The 16,807-nt window shown below is 41.4% G+C and overlaps 2 protein-coding genes across 2 annotated transcripts in view; both read right to left on the reverse strand.

Moving 5' to 3' along the window:
• Positions 1-2,182, reverse strand: part of LOC139709272 (A.superbus venom factor 1-like) — a 71,564-nt gene extending 69,382 nt beyond the window's left edge. The window contains exon 1 of the mRNA XM_071621221.1: positions 2,018-2,182. Within this exon, the coding sequence (XP_071477322.1) occupies positions 2,018-2,088 (71 nt within the window). The 5' untranslated portion in view covers positions 2,089-2,182. The remainder of the gene's footprint in view (positions 1-2,017) is intronic.
• Positions 2,183-10,471: 8,289 nt separating this feature from the next.
• Positions 10,472-16,180, reverse strand: LOC139709273 (uncharacterized). The gene has a single exon (XM_071621222.1). It carries the CDS (start codon positions 16,178-16,180, stop codon positions 10,472-10,474), a length of 5,709 nt encoding a protein of 1,902 aa, XP_071477323.1.
• Positions 16,181-16,807: the final 627 nt, after the last annotated feature.

A 16,807-nucleotide genomic window follows, 5' to 3' on the forward strand; every position in this document is an offset into this window, starting at 1 on the left:
CAACATGATTGTGTTAGAACAATATAATGTTTCAAAGAATACAGGTCCTCATAAATTATGGAACGACGTATCATTGATATTATGTATATATAATATATATATATATATATATATATATCGTCACTCAGCAAAAGAAGAAAGTAAACACTTCTTCAAGTTTAAATTTCTCATAGATTTTTCAGTGAAATGTTAACGTATTATATACCCTATGAAAGATAATTTAATTATCTATCAACTTGGTAAGTCAATAAAAGGGGAAACTTTACGCATGAGTGAACACGTTTGTTTTTCTCTTCCAAGGCACAAGAGTGAAAATTGCAAAAATGATCAAGTTGTCATTCATGCGTAAATGCTCTTCCATTTAACAATAAGAACAAAAGACAAATTTAACACAATAATGAACATGGGTTCAGTTGCAAAAACATACCTATGATCTCTATAATATCTTTAAAGCCCAAAAGAGCAATGAAGGCTAAAAATAATGGAGGAAAATGAAGAATATTCTGTCAAATCCAAATTCACATGAAATGAGAGAAGAAGTAACATTAACAAAAATGGTAGAATTTTGAATTGAATATTCAAATTAGGAAAATTGTAAATTATATTTGGTTCTTGAATTTCTCTTATGAATTCTCCTATTACTACATTGCATCAATGAAGAATCCCTTCTTCTCTGTTTTTCTTTCTTAGCATCACCTGCGTACATGTCCGTGTATGTTTTGTTGTGTAACTGTTTTTGTTGTGTAAAAGTAGTTTGTCTTGTTGTAGTTATTTATCTGTGTACGAGGCCCCAATATCAAGCTCGGCTTACTGGGGATCCTCATGTATGGTACCTTGACTTTTTGTTTATTATCATTATGTCTTCGTTCTTTGTCACAATGATCTGATAACCTGTCATGTGCAAAATCAGCCATGAATTATTATGAATCATGTGTTTATTTCTGAAAGTGATCAGAGTTGATTATATTGTACCATACAGAAACAATAAAATGAAATGAAATGAAATAAAGATATTCTGTCCATTTAATCATCTCCGTGCCCTTACTCCCTATGTCACTTGAAGTTTGAGTTGAGGGAAAAAGTTTCCCACTTTTATTTTGTTTGAGGTTTTACAGAGATAAAGAGAATGTAAACTTATTTTTGCCATTTATTTGTGCCTTTCATTGTGTTGAACTGGTCTTTTGTTATCATTGTTGTCTTAAAGGGCATTTGCAAATGACAGACAATAATATGTCAATTTTTGCGATTTTTACTTTTGTGCCTTTTGAGGACAAAAACAAATGCGTTCACTCATGGGTAAAGTTTTCCTTCATATTGACCTACTAGATTGATAGCCAATTAAATTACCTTTAATGTAGTATGAAATATATTGATTTTCATGAAAATTTTCTATGAAAATTTTGAACTCAAGAAAGTGTTCACTGTCTTTTTTTTTTTTTGCTGAGTGTATACATAAAAAAATCTTGGAATTTTCTTAAGTATGCTTACAATTATATTATTAAATTCATACTCTCATTCGAACTGAATATAGCAATTGCACTTTGATTATACCTATCCATTCATTTTTCTTTCTTCCTATCTGCCTTTCTTTTTCTTCTCTGTTTCTCTCTCTCTCTCTCTTTCTTCTCTAATTTTTCCTTAGCATTCTATAGGTGTCAGCATTTTATTAGGCTCAGTGCTTCGTCCTGTTGATCCCTTTTCAGTTTGTTATGGTCCCCTTTTATGTTTTATAATATCAATGTTCAGTTATTATGTCTCTGCTTTTATCTAGAATAATGTTTGCCTCCATTGTAACGATATCGTCTGCTGTTGAATTTGTAATGAACAGAACAAAATATGACTTCAACCTGACATAAAAACGGCCGATGGCGCTTGTATATGATACCTATCTTTTGCACCGATTAGCAACGCTGGGTATAAATTTCAAACAATATGCTCGAAAACTTCTGAATATGATGATCAACCAGTAAGAAAATCTGAAGTTGATGAATAAAAATCACTCAAAATGTATACTTACGGTTCTGCAGCTCCCCGTGAAATCAGTACTACCGCAGCAGCCAGAGCTAGACTAAGCTGCCAGGGCGCCATGCTGCCGCTCGGGGTGATGTCGGTGGTAGTAGGATGACGATGACTTTTTGACTCAGCGGTGAGTAGTGCCAACTTGCCAAAACTTTACCTTCTGTTCTCTTAGTGGTTTCTAAGAGAACTGACTTCTGACAGTCATTGCTTGCCAATATAACAGCTTTCAAGTAAGTGCAAGCTCCGCTCTCACTAAAAAAAAAAAAAAAAATGTTTGGTTACTCCTTCCGGATCTGTGCAATGGTCCTGCGCAGTAAACTATGATTTTTTTTTTCCTAGAAATCTTGAGTCTTAGCCTGGAAGAGTTAAAAAAAAATAAAAAAAAATAAAAATCAGCTCAAAGTCTACAACGCATAATAATGAGTAGTTTGCAAGCAAAAACCTTGTTGGTAGAAAGGGATCTCAGTCAAAGTATGATCCCTCTCACTGCGTCTTTGCATGCACAATATTTCCTGCGCTGAAGCTGCACCATCATGGGACAGCAAGGCCAATCAACGTGCCAGTGGTTCATGTAGGCTTTTTGGCACAGACTCCTGTCGACAGGGTTATCCACTGTTATAGGAAACGCAAACCCAAAGAGCAATGTGGATTGAGTGAAAGCAGCAACATTAGTAGAACACTTCAGAAATAAAAAGAAAATTCCACAAAAATTCACTTTTCTAGCGTAATGAAAGAGCACTTGACAAACCGCTTTCAGAAAGCAGGAAGAGTAATTGCTGCCCTTAATGTCAGTATCAAGTTGATGCAATGAGCAATTTTCATGATTTTTTTTTTTTTTTTTTTTTTTGGGGGGGGGGGGGGGGGTATTCCCTTTATATTTTCATGGTATTGTAGTCCAAACATGACCCCATAACCTCTAGTGGTCTCCTCATCCAGCGGTTCCAACACCAAAACTTTAAAAATTCAACATTTTTGCATCGATTGTCCCATTTTCCTCAAACTTTCACTGATATGTTCTGCTACCGTTGCTGCTTTCACTCAATCCACTTTTTTTCTTTTGGGTTAACCCCATATGCTATTAAAAGAGTTTGTCTTTATCCGTCTTAAAAAGAATGGTGTAATGCGAACACATGTTGACTTGTGATGATTCGTGATATACTTTCGACATCTATTTGGTGGACAAGTAATAATCTAATCAGCTTTCATATATTGTATAATATTTTTTTGTCACAATTTTCTCCAGAATACTTCGACATATATACGTCGACCAAAAAGTAATAATCTACCACATCAATATCACTTGTGACCTCATATGTCAATTTTTGTTGCTAAAGTACACGTACTAAAAACAATTTGTAAAATAACACTGGAATGCGCCTTCCCCCTTAATTGGCCTGTAGCATAACTTCCATCTATCCCTTCGATGTAATGGAGGTTTTTCCGTCAAATTTCACACTTACACTGTACAGACATTCAAGAGTATAGATCGATGATTCAATATCGCCAAAGTGCCAAAAAAAGTACAAATCAACATACAGTGACGGATCCAGAGGGGGGGGGGGCGCAACCGGCGCACGCCCCCCCTTTATTTTTCGTTAAAAACAAAAGAAATAAAAAGAAAAAAAATGAAATGAAACCCAGAAGTGGCACCAAAAATATTAGTCACGCCCCTCCCCCTTTACAGAATTCCTGGATCCGCCCCTGACATAGTTATTCAAAATCGTTATCGTGCATCCAAAAAAGCGTGATGGGCATTGGAACGCACTATTTTCACATGTACACGGTATGACATAGTATTTACAATGATAATCATTATTACTTATATTTTACATCACTCATTCAAAGATTATTTTCTTTATGAATGTTGTAATTTCTGTACGCGCAATTCTTCCTTCTGGGGCCCCGTTTTATCAAAAGATAAAATCGCTTTTAAATTTCCTTACCACGTAGGCTGTCATAGACTTACAGTCGAAATCAACAATACAATCAACTTCACCCTTCATAAAACAGGGCCCTGGTTTCTTAAATGTTTATTTCAAGGCATGTCTGATATACTGAGATTTAGCAATTATGTTTTTGATGTTCTGTGTGATTGTGAGATCTTAATTAATACATTCTTTGTACGTTTTTCCCAACCTGCAACATCATAATAGTGGAGTGGCGAAGCCGAAAGGGATGGATGCGAAGGTGGGGGACGGTTGTTTAGTCCCCCCCCCCCCCCCCCCCCCCACCAGCCCACCAGCAGATGCAGACGTGCATGAAAGAGACGAAATAACTGAAATCACGAATCAGCCGTTCACTTTTTCTGCAAATACTTATTTTTCTTCCTTTACTTGATTGAAAAAATTGCAAATATTCTATCAAAGTGTGCACCAAATCGTTGAATTTTAATTCTAAAAATGTAAAAGCTCCCTGCTGTGGCAAAAATACCTTCGCTTGCGTGCCCTTCCCCCAACACAAAGATACATATTAAACATATTTTTACCCTCTTTCCCCTCCCCCTACTTAAATCATGCTTGAATAACCACAGTGAAAGGATACTCGAGTACGTGCATCTTTTGTTTCTTTTTCTTTTTTTGTAAAACCTGAATGACTGGAGGCGATTTTGGCTGCCCTAACAACGAAACTGAATGACTTATTATACCGTTCATGCACTGCACTGTATGTGCAAAATTTAATGATAGGTTTGAATTAATAGGTAACTCAACAGGTATGTAATACGATCTTCTTTATCCAGGGTAGCATCATAGGTATTGACCGTGCTCTCTTTAGAGCTGGTCCTGTGTATGTCACACAACCTAGTTAATGCTGACACCCTTTAAGATGCAATGTGATCCACTGCTGACTTTCAAACGTCATTGACGTATCCACATGACCCCCTCGAACTTCGCGATAGATTTTACTAGTGCTGGGTAGCGACGACATCCGGATTGTGATCGCGGGAACTGAAAGGGGAATCTACCTAAAATTATGTGCGGGGATTCAGGAACTTAATGTAGACTTGTACATGTTCTGTGAAGTTTGAGGGAAATCGGACATAAACATGATTTACCCTATATCCCGTTGCCCTACTGTAACATCACGAATTGGTACGGTCTTTTTATCCGGAGATGAAAGCAATTAGTATCAAAAATAAGTAACTTTTGGACGTATCTGTATTATGGATGCCCTGTTTTAATCTCAGACAACTGCGTAATTCTAATGGTTATCTCTTTACATTCAGGAATCCACATGTATATTAAAGTTCCTTCTCCTTTAATAAGAAGTAGATGAGAAAGACGTAGAAAGAAAGATATAAGTTTAGGAATCCAAACAAGGATGCTGTGGAATGTTTGCCTTTGTTTTCTTTTCTTTTGTTTTCTTTTTCTTTTCATATCTGGTCCTTTTAGGGAAGTTCCCTATTGAGACCACAATCGCAAATATTTCCGCCATCATCCCAGTCAATACACTTTTTCTTGGCCGACCCCTCTTCTCGTTTCCCCCGCGGGTCAGGCAGCTGAGAGCCGTGGGTGCTGGGGATGCTGCAGCACCCTTGACTTTTGGGGAAAGGAGATAACACCTCTGTGAAAAATAAAATTTTTGGTGCAGAAGCACCCAAACTCATGCTTGCCTATGTGTAGGCATATTATACAGAAGCTGACGAACATGATGTGTGTTCGTTATAAGTTTATTGTAGTATGTCGGTTTAGGGAAACTTTGGCCTACTTGTCATTGTGTGGAATACAATGATAAGGGGGTCTACAGCCTTCAATGAGCCCTGAAAAAGATGATGATGATGATGATGATGATGATGATGTGTGGATGTGTGTGTGTGTCTGTCCGTCTGTGTTTATACTGTGTCTGTGTGTGTGGGTTTGTTGTTTGAATGTTTTATGTTCCATTTGTATGTATTATGTTCCAAGCTTGCTTCTAAGTAGGTTCCATCACATTTCTTTAGCATTCATTCTCATTTTCCAGCTTTCATAGATCGACCTCTATATAATATGTTTGCAATACTCTGCTATGGCTCCCAGCTGGATATCATGTATTATTTCATTCTGTTATATTTTGTTTCCTAGCTGGATATAATGTGTTATTCTTTTTTATTTGATGTACTTTTTCGTCGAGAATTATGAAAAATATATTGAAATTGAAATTGAAAAACATGTATTCCGCGTTTTAAAATAAAAAATAAACATATCAAAAAAAAAAAACCCTGAGTGAATCGTCGAATACAGCAAAGAAGACCATTAGACGTATGAAAGAGGAAAATGAAGACGTCTGGGAATATAAGAAAAGAAAAAAAAAAAGAAATCAATGTTGTCACAAATGTACACACTAGTAGTTATGTACAGTATGATGTACTGTATGCATGGCTGTTTTAATGTGTATGTACACAGGTTGACCAGATTAATGGAGAACATTCTATGTGGTATAGATATAGTACATACAGGCTGACCAGATAAGTGGAGAATTTTCTAGGTGGTATACAATGTAGCTATACAGTACATGCATGTAACAGGAAATACATTATAGCTCACTCAATCTAGAATGATTTCACCCATTCCAGAAAGTTCTGGGAAGTGCTAACATATTTGGCTGAGTGAGGCACTGTCCCTGTAGCCCAATGTGATTGGTAGTTATTCTTGGCAGTGATGTTTTGTACATAGTTAGGCAGTGAGTCATCCAGGTTTCCTGGAACTTAGACTGGCTAGTAGGTTGGAGAGAGTTATAGAATGTGCTAGAAGGGGGTGAATGGATAGTATATAAGCCAGAGAAATTCTGCAGTAGGCAGAGTACCCAACACCTCTGCTCTGAGAGTTACGTCACTTCTGGCTCTGAAGCGACTTGTTATAGTCAGTCCTGTGTTACCTGCTGACCTGTTATGTTTGTGGAGATAAGGCCTGGGAGACATTTTGCCTGCAGATAATTAATTTGCCTACATTGAAGATAGACTCCATATTTTTATGTCCATGGACATTGCTACGGAAAAGCTGTGACGGGCTGGATTCCTAGCTGGACAATATTAAGTGAATCATCATTCAACGCATCAACTGGACGTGGTCGTCACAACATTTGGACTCTGCACGTTTCGCCGTGGACGTATATCGTGGATTTTACCCCGGATCTATACCGTGGACTATCGTAACCTGTACCTCTGGAGTTACGTCAGAGGAATCATTCATCGGTGCATCGCGGATCATTCGTTTGTGCATCGAGCATCGTATTTGGACATTTCCAGGGATATTGCGTGTAATGCGTACGTAAGTGATTCCATTACTGACTATATTTGTTTCTATTGATCATTATTGTACTGATGTGAAACCGATTACCAGTCTGTACCCACAATATCACTGTTAATAAACCGCCTGAACATCAGTTGATTGTTTCTTTTGTGCGATCATTCTCAGAGTGATTTTGGTCGTAACAAAATTGGGGGCTTGTGTCCGGGAAGTGAATTTAAGCCAAAACTTAGAATTTGGAACGTTCCGGAATCCAGAATATTGGTACAGACAAAATACCAGTTGAGTTGATTGTTCAATTGTATATTGTGTGTTATACATTGTAACAATGTCAATCAGTACAATGGATGTTCAGGCATTTGTTCAGAGGACAGATTTGTCCCTCAAAGATTTGCAAAGGTTACGCAAATGTGATTTGACTGCTGTTGCACAGCATTTGAATGTAGATGTTCCACAAGGTGCAAGAAAGGCAGAGATTCTTGACTTAGTAGCTGGTCACATGGAGCTCAAAGAAGAAATTGACACTCCAGATCAAGCTCAAATTTCTGATCAAACACGGCTTGAACTTGCTAGATTGGAAATGGAGAAAGAGAAGATGAGATTAGAAATGAAGGAAAGAATAGAAATGAAGAGAATTGAAAAGGAAATGGAGCAACAACTGAAATTGCGTGAGATGGAATTGACTCATGCACAGACTGTTGGAAATCATGAAAGGGCTCCCTCTGAATTTGAATTTGGCCAAGAACATTCGATTGGTGCCAAAGTTTGAAGAAAACAGAGTCGATGCATATTTTGTGTCATTTGAGAAGGTGGCTGACAGTTTGAACTGGCCACAGGAATTTTGGCCCATGCTCCTTCAAAGTGTGTTTGTCGGCAAAGCAGCCGATGTGTACTCATCTCTCTCAAAAGAGCAATCACGTGACTATGCTACAGTCAAGAAGGCAGTGTTGAATGCTTATGAGTTGGTGCCAGAGGCGTACAGACACAAGTTCAGAAATTCGTACCGCAAACCAGGCCAGACACATGTTGAGTTTGCTCGTGAAAAAGAAATGATGTTTGATAGGTGGTACAGATCCCTGAAAGTGGATCAGGACTTTGATAACCTATGTGAGGTTGTTCTCTTGGAAGAATTCAAAAAAAGAGTGTTGCTTTCAGTGTGAGGTCACATTTGGATGATCACAAAGTGACAAGTTTCCATAAAGCAGCCTTGATGGCTGATGAGTATGAGCTGACCCACAGAAATGACAACAGACCACCTTTCAGGAATTTCTTTGGAAATAAGAGAGACAAAATTCAGTCGAGCAGTCCAAAGAATGTTGGTTCTGAAAAAGGCACGAGTTCTGAAACTTCATTGGCACCAAAGCCTCAATCTGACTGTAGACACGTACTACATAAAGGTGAAAGTTTACTTCAGTCAGTCACAGTTGGAACGCACAGGTTCGTTCATTTATTGAAGACATCAATACCAGCTGGACTCGTGTACTTGTAACAAACACGAACTTGTGTTGAACCAAAACTTGTGGAACACACCAACTTGTGTACTTGTGTGCTTGCATACTGCTGTCGAACCGGAACTTGTGGTTCGCTATAAAAAGAGAAAGGAAATAATAAATGCTTAGTTATCACTACCTTGAACAGCTTGTCAAGTGTCATTATTTCTGTGTCTTCCAAATATACTTAACACTTATAATAATCGAAACACCTTTCGATTTGTGCAACTAACATAAACAACAGTAACAACCTTACACTGTTAACCCAAATGCATGCAATCATATGCAGTGCACTAAATATGCAAGTGTTCGGTCATAAACATTAACACATCAATGTCTTGTAAAGACATATTCTGACTCAATATCTTGATGTATGGTACTGCATTTCTCAGTGTACAAATACACTGCACCATGAAATAATGATATTGTTCTATAAATGACCTGACTCTATCACACTTGTTTACTTTGATCATTCAAACAAAGTGTATATTATGAAGTGACCTTTATCTCTATCACTCACATAATTCAGTTCAAATGATGCAATTGCATCCCTACAACACTATCCAGAAATGCAGCCTGCCTTTCTTACAATAAAATAAATCCAAGGTCATCTTTTCCTTTAAACCCTTGAATGTCTTTCCTTTTGACGCCTCGACACCCATATGATACATCAAAAAAGAAACTAACCCTTCACAAACATTGAATAAGTTAGCCCTCTAACTGCAGTAATGTATGGGACTGTATGAACCGTACGGTATACGTACATGTACTTGTGTAAATCTAACAGTATACACTGTGTACAGCTCTGTGAAAGTGACAAAAGTTGAATCCCTTTATCTGATTCTCATTCCTATATAACCATGACACAATATTCTTCTGAATATGGAGTCTTATATTATTCCTAAATAAACATGCACAGTGTTGTAAGCTTCAATCATACACTCACACTTCCAATATTTCTCTTCCCTGCCTGCTAAGCAGGAATCAAGTACGATAATCAATACCTACAGCGTACCGTACTGTTCTACATGTAATCACTTTCTATACGAACACCGTATCGAATCATTATGTCAACCTAAATTCTGAACTCAATTACAAGCTGACGACACAACACATATCACTACATAAAGAATTAAACAAAGCTACAGCAATCAAATATTCGTCTGTTTTCCATCATAATTTCTCTTACCAAACTGTTTAGGTTCCTAAAGTAAATCAATCACAGATCCGAACTCATTCTTTTTTGATCGTGTCTTGCATCTTGGCCCATGTCTTTTGCGTGGCTAGCTATCATGTCAGTACGCATGCAGCATACTAGTACGTAAAGCAAAATCAGTGCGCAAGCAACCGAAGGAATGCGCACTTGACGGTGTATCCAAGGTAACGATCTGCACCTTAAAGGGGGTGTAACAGTCTAGATTGTTCCAATCAAATATTTCTTGAATAAATCAATACTGCCGCTACATACCGGCCCCCAATGAGCAACCTACAGGATGGTCATTTAACCTCAATCTTTAGGCGGCAGAAATTCTTCCTATACACATACAAACCATTCAACAACAAATGCATGTACTTAATGCAAATAACTACGGTTTAAAATAACTATCAAATTGGCTTACACGCACTTACATCTCAAAGGCATTGCTTAACCTTCGAATAAGCAAACATCAAACATTCGATTCAACTCTTAAGCTAGAGTATCAAGTATGATGACTGCAATTAAGTCATCCACTTATATCACTACGTTTCAGCGGCTTCGAGCAGACAGAGCTTTGCTATTGGCCTCTTGAAGAATCTTGTTCCAACCCTCACTTGAGCCTGTCGAACATGTCCATCCTTTCCCGGGTACACTTCAACCACTTTACCCAAAGGCCACTGTCCGCGAGGTGTGATTTCATCCGCTACCAAGACCAAATCATTGACAGCTAGGTTCCGTCTTGGGGCATTCCACTTCTGCCTTTCTTGCAGCAGAAGTAAATATTCCCTCTGCCACCTCTTCCAAAAGACAGAAGCGAGATATTGCACTTGTCTCCATCTGCGTCTGCCATATGCGTCCTTCTGATCAAAGACACCTGGAGGGAGACTAGAGCCTTTTCGCATGATCAACAAGTGGTTTGGCGTCAACGGTTCGTCATCGTTTGGGTCAAGATTCAACTGAGTGAGTGGCCGAGCATTCAAGATTGACTCTACTTCAGCCATGAGCGTGGACAGAACTTCATCATTGACAATTTGCTGTCCAAGTAAGCAGGTAAGTATCTTGCGAACAGACCTCACCATCCGTTCCCAGGCTCCGCCCATATGACTAGCTGTGGGAGTATTGAAGTTCCAGTCAATGCCTTGCTCTGCGAGGAAGTTAGTCACACGCGTTTGGCTCAAACTTTCCAGGTTCTCACGAAGTTCTCGTTCCGCACCTCTAAAGTTGCTCCCATTGTCACTGATGATTTTGGATGGTTTACCTCGCCTGCTGATGAACCTTCTCAGTGTGTTTATGAAGGAGTCTGTATCCAAAGTGTTTGCTACTTCTAGGTGGACCGCTCTGCAGTTCAGACAGGTAAACAGGCACCCGTAACGTTTGACCCGGCTACGACCTTGCTTCACCATGATTGGTCCAAAGTAATCAATTCCCACATAAGAGAAAGGTGGTTTGTCTGGGGTTACCCTGCTACTCGGAAGATCTGCCATGAATTGTTCCATCTTCTTGGCATTTCTTCGCTTGCATGAGAAACACTTGCCTATCACCTTTCGCACGGTTGCCCCTCCTTTCAACACCCAATACTTCTCTCTGAGGGCTGTCCAGGTCATCCCGGCCCCCGAATGACCTACTAGGTGATGGTGATGAATGATCAAGAGCTTCGTCACATGGTGATCGGAGGGCAAAATGATAGGATGTTTCGTCTCATCATCCAGTGGTGCGTTCTCTAGTCTTCCGCCAACTCGAATGATGCCATCCACCAGAATTGGGTTCAGCTTGGACATGACTGTACCGCTCATCTGCTTTCCTTCGAGGATAGCGCCGAATTCATCGCGTTGCACCAGAGTCACGATTGCTTTCTCTGCTTGTTTCAATTCGTCGGCAGATAGAGTGGGCTTCTTCAGATCATCCGTGGATTCCCCCTTAGCCTTGGCTTGGAGAAGCTTCTTGAAACGAAGAAGCCACGCTGTGGATTTCCTCAACTGATTCCACGAAGAGTACCTATGCAAGAGGTCGCTGACTTGAGCTCTCATTGATGTCGCATATACTGGTACTGCTTTCTTCACTTCAGCGTCTCCTCTTAACTCCAAGACTTCTGGCTGAATGGGCCAGTCATCGTCTCTCCACAGAAAATCTGGTCCTTTGAGCCAACGCTGGTTCTGGAAAAGTTCCTGTGCCTTCAGGCCACGTGATCCGTCGTCACTTGGATTAGACTTTGAGTCTACGTATCTCCACTGAGACACCTCTGAGGCATCATGAATCCTTGCCACACGATTGGCTACAAACGTCTTGAATCTCTTGCTTTCACTGCGGATATACTGAAGGACAGACGTTGAGTCAGTCCAAAAGACGCTGCCTTTGACTTGGATGTCAAGCTCTGACTTGATGAAATGATCCATGGACACGGCCAACACTGCTGCCATTAACTCCAATCTGGGGATGGATACTACTTTCACTGGAGCAAGTCGTGACTTCCCCATAACAAAGGCACAATGTATCCGTCCTGTTCTGTCAGTCAGGCGTAGGTATGCAACGGACGCATATCCAACTTCGGAGGCATCACAGAAGTGATGCACTTCAGCTGACACGACTTCGAAACCATTCGGTTTGAAACATCTCTCTATCTTCAAGTCAGTCAACATGGAAATGTCTTCCATCCATCTTCGCCATTCTCTCTCATCCTCGGCTCCAACAGGCTCGTCCCAGCCTAATCCTACTCTACACAACTTTTGAAGGAGAATCTTGGCTGGCAGCACGAAGGGAGCAACGAACCCAAGGGGGTCATAGAGGGAACTGGCTATCGACAGAATTCCCCGTCGCGTTGCAGGCTTCTCACGGAGATGCACCTTGAAGCCAAAACAGTCTGTTTCAACGTCCCAAAGGATTCCTAGAGTGCGTTCTGCAGGAAGCTCGTCGATATCTAGGCTCGACACCGATGCTGCCCTCTCTTCCTCAGGTATAGAACCTAAGACGTCGCGGTCATTGCTCAACCATTTCGTGAGCCGAAATCCACCACGACTGAGCAGGTCACGAATGTCTTCTACTTGAGTCACTGCTTCAGCTCGATCCTTAACAGACTTAAGACAATCGTCCACATAGAAGTTCCTTTTCACTGTGTTGATCACTTCTTCATTGAAGTGTCCGCGATTATCCTCAGCAGTCTTCCGTAGAGCAAAACTGGCACAACTAGGTGAAGACGTGGCGCCGAATAGGTGTACAGTCATGCAGTATTCGGCTGGTTCCTGAGCCAAGTCACCGTCCTTCCACCAAAGGAATCTCATGGCTTTTCTGTCCCTGGGCGGAACCTTCACTTGGTGGAACATAGACTGAATATCGGCGACTATGGCAACTTGTTCCTGACGAAACCTCGTAAGCACGCCGACTAGATTGTTGGTAAGGTCCGGCCCTTGGAGCAATTGTTCATTGAGTGAAGTTCCTCCATATCTCGCCGCACAATCGAACACAACGCGGACTTTGTCTTTCTTACGAGGATGAACTACAGCGTGGTGTGGGAGATACCAAACTGGCTCATTTGAAGCTTCTTCTTGGGTGGCGCTCTCAGCTGATACATCCGACGGTATGCACTCGACTTCCTTTGCATACCCTTTGGCTATGTAGTCGCTGACTGTCTCTACGTACTTGTCACGTAGGGCTTCGTTCCTTTCCAACCTCTTCTTCAAATACCCAAGTCGCGCCTCGGCCAAACGACGATTGTTTGGCAGGACAGGTGGATAACTGCGCCACGGTAGAGCGACTTGATAGTGACCATCGACCATCACTGCAGATTCCTTCATCACCTTCAGTGCTCGAAGATCTTCAACCGAATCTCCAACATTGTCCTGATTGAGATACCCGCCAAAGTCCACCCTCCAGAACTGCTTCAACTGTTGTTCGAGGGAGTCGTCTTGAAGGCGAGTAAAATTCGCATGGAAACTTGTCGTGGATTGTCGCTTCCCGGCCACGGGACCCATAAGCGTCCATCCTAGTGGAGTTCGAACTGCATAGGGTTCTTTCGGATTGCCGACTCTCTGTTCCAAATTCCAGAACGCTTCTGGTGTATCTGCTCCCACTAGTAGCTCCACTTCTCCTTGGTCCATGGAAGGAAGGGCGATGTCATTTAGGTGTGACCATTCCTTTACATCTGCTGAGTGGGGGAAACATTCGTCGGCGACTGGAAGACTGTCTACAGTCCAAACATTGTCCAGTGTCAAGGTTTCCTGGCCCATAACTCCTTGGACTGACATGGAAACTTCAAGGCCACGTTTGCTTGCTCCTGTCTGGTCCACCGTAGACAGCTTGAAGCTTCTTTCCGTCCCAGTGAGACCTAGCTTGTCGACAAGACTCTTGGTGCACAGCGAAACGTCGCTGCCTTCATCTAACAAGGCCCAGGTTGTAGTTTGTCTCCCATTTCCTCCAACCTTTACGGGTACGACTCTCAGACAGATCTTGCCTCTTGAGGAATGAGCGGTGAATGACCGACCCAACCTTTCATCTCCTTGACTACCACTTGAAGAGCTTGGGTTATCTTGCTTTACCCCTTGTTGGTTTTCTTGCCTTGTACTGTCCTCTCGGTTCTCTGGCCGAGGAGAGTTCCGACTAGGATTGTATGTTGTGTGCAGGAGAGCATGATGCTTCTTACCACAGTCCGTTACTTCACAGCGAGCTTTGGAAAGACAGCCTACAGCCAAGTGAAATGGTCGTAGGCAATTGAAGCACAGTCTCGCTTTCCTAGCTACGTCTCGTCTGTCGTCAACCCCTTTCTTCTTGAAGGATTCACAGGACGTGAGATTGTGCCTTCCTTGACAGCAAGGACATTTCCTTTCAGGACGATCTCGACTGCCTTGGACGGGACGTGGTGTGTTTTCATCGACCCTCTGAGTTGCAAACGCTGTCCCTCTGGGTCGTGTTTCTTTCTTCATCGACTTGTCATTCTTAGGAATCGCTTTCCCGATGTTTCGTCCAAAGATGTTGCTGGCCAACTGGGCGGATTCTTCTACAAACGTTGTCATCAAGTCGAAGTTGGGCACAACACATCTCACCATCATGGCATGGGCTCTCCTCGCCCATTCTGCTTGAAGGTGAACGGGTAACAGACGTTGAATCTTGAGTAGTGTCTCAGAGCCGTTTGCATCAGCAAGATATCCCATCTGGGCTAGAACCATCCCACAACGCTTCATATCTCGCGCAAGATCCCACAGTCCTGCATGGTCGTTCTGCTTGACTTGTGAACGTTTCAGGATCTTATCCAAGTGAGCATTCGCTACCACGTGCGGTTGTCCAAACTGCTCTCTCAAAATCCTCTTCGCTTCAGCATAACCCTCACGTGGTTCCATGAGAACACAGTTCTCGATGCTGTTGCGGGCCTTACCCGAGCAGTACTGGATGAGATAAGTGAGTCTGGTCCTGTCATCCAGCACCTTCTGTTCCACATTAACCTCAAAGCTGTTAATGAAGCTGCGATACACAGTCGGATTGCCATCAAAGGTAACCAAATCTGGCTTTGGCAAGCTAAAAGCAACATTAATGGCATGAAATATTGGATTCATGTTAGAATTATACACATCACTGCTTCTCACACAATCATCTACAGCAACGTTAGGTGCATGAGACAAATTATGAGATGACATACGAACTTCGCCATATTCAACTGGACTACTTGGCGTGGTACAATTACGTTCTACCGGGTCAGATGTGACACCATTACCCTTTGCTCCTGACCACACTCGAGCATCAGGATTTAACACTGAGGACTTCACTTCATCCTTCTTTTCATTAACTTCGTACTGTGGCTTACCAACAACATCATGAACTTCACATGCTAGTACACGTGTTTCAATTTTTGCGTTTTCAATTTCATGTTCTAACTCAAGATTTGCAAGTTTTTCATTCAATCTCAACTGTTCTCTTGTTAGTTCTTGTTTCCTTTTCAGTTGTTCCTTTCTTGCTTTCGCTAGCTCCAACTTGATTCTGGCCTCACGCAGTCGGGAAGCCGCTGCGGTCCTTCCGCTATCTCTAGATGATGTGGACCTGTTGCTTCGTCGTGATGCTGATGATAGCGTGGTTGACCTGTCGTCATCCGAATCGTCAGGGTTACGTCTTGGTACGCTCGGGATAGCTTGCTCCGGTAGAATACCACCAATCTGGGCGTTTCCCACCAATCCTGAGGTAGCTCTTTCCTGGGGAGGATCACTGACGACCGGTTGTTCATCAGCAACGTCACTAGATGGGCTGGAACTATCATGCAGTGGACCTTCCATTTTGGATCCAGTTTGCGAACTGTATGTAGACACGTACTACATAAAGGTGAAAGTTTACTTCAGTCAGTCACAGTTGGAACGCACAGGTTCGTTCATTTATTGAAGACATCAATACCAGCTGGACTCGTGTACTTGTAACAAACACGAACTTGTGTTGAACCAAAACTTGTGGAACACACCAACTTGTGTACTTGTGTGCTTGCATACTGCTGTCGAACCGGAACTTGTGGTTCGCTATAAAAAGAGAAAGGAAATAATAAATGCTTAGTTATCACTACCTTGAACAGCTTGTCAAGTGTCATTATTTCTGTGTCTTCCAAATATACTTAACACTTATAATAATCGAAACACCTTTCGATTTGTGCAACTAACATAAACAACAGTAACAACCTTACACTGTTAACCCAAATGCATGCAATCATATGCAGTGCACTAAATATGCAAGTGTTCGGTGTTCAGTCCTAAACATTAACACATCAATGTCTTGTAAAGACATATTCTGACTCAATATCTTGATGTATGGTACTGCATTTCTCAGTGTACAAATACACTGCACCATGAAATAATGATATTGTTCTATAAATGACCTGACTCTATCACACTTGTTTACTTTGATCATTCAAACAA

Source organism: Diadema antillarum, unplaced genomic scaffold (genome assembly GCF_040938485.1).
Source record: "Diadema antillarum isolate AM-2024a unplaced genomic scaffold, OU_Dant_1.0 seq00001423_RagTag, whole genome shotgun sequence".
Classification (NCBI taxonomy): domain Eukaryota; kingdom Metazoa; phylum Echinodermata; class Echinoidea; order Diadematoida; family Diadematidae; genus Diadema; species Diadema antillarum.

What these genes read in the sequence shown, in the direction of transcription:
- LOC139709273 (XM_071621222.1), bottom strand. Translation starts at nt 16,180, where the DNA reads ATGGAAGGTCCACTGCATGATAGTTCCAGCCCATCTAGTGACGTTGCT.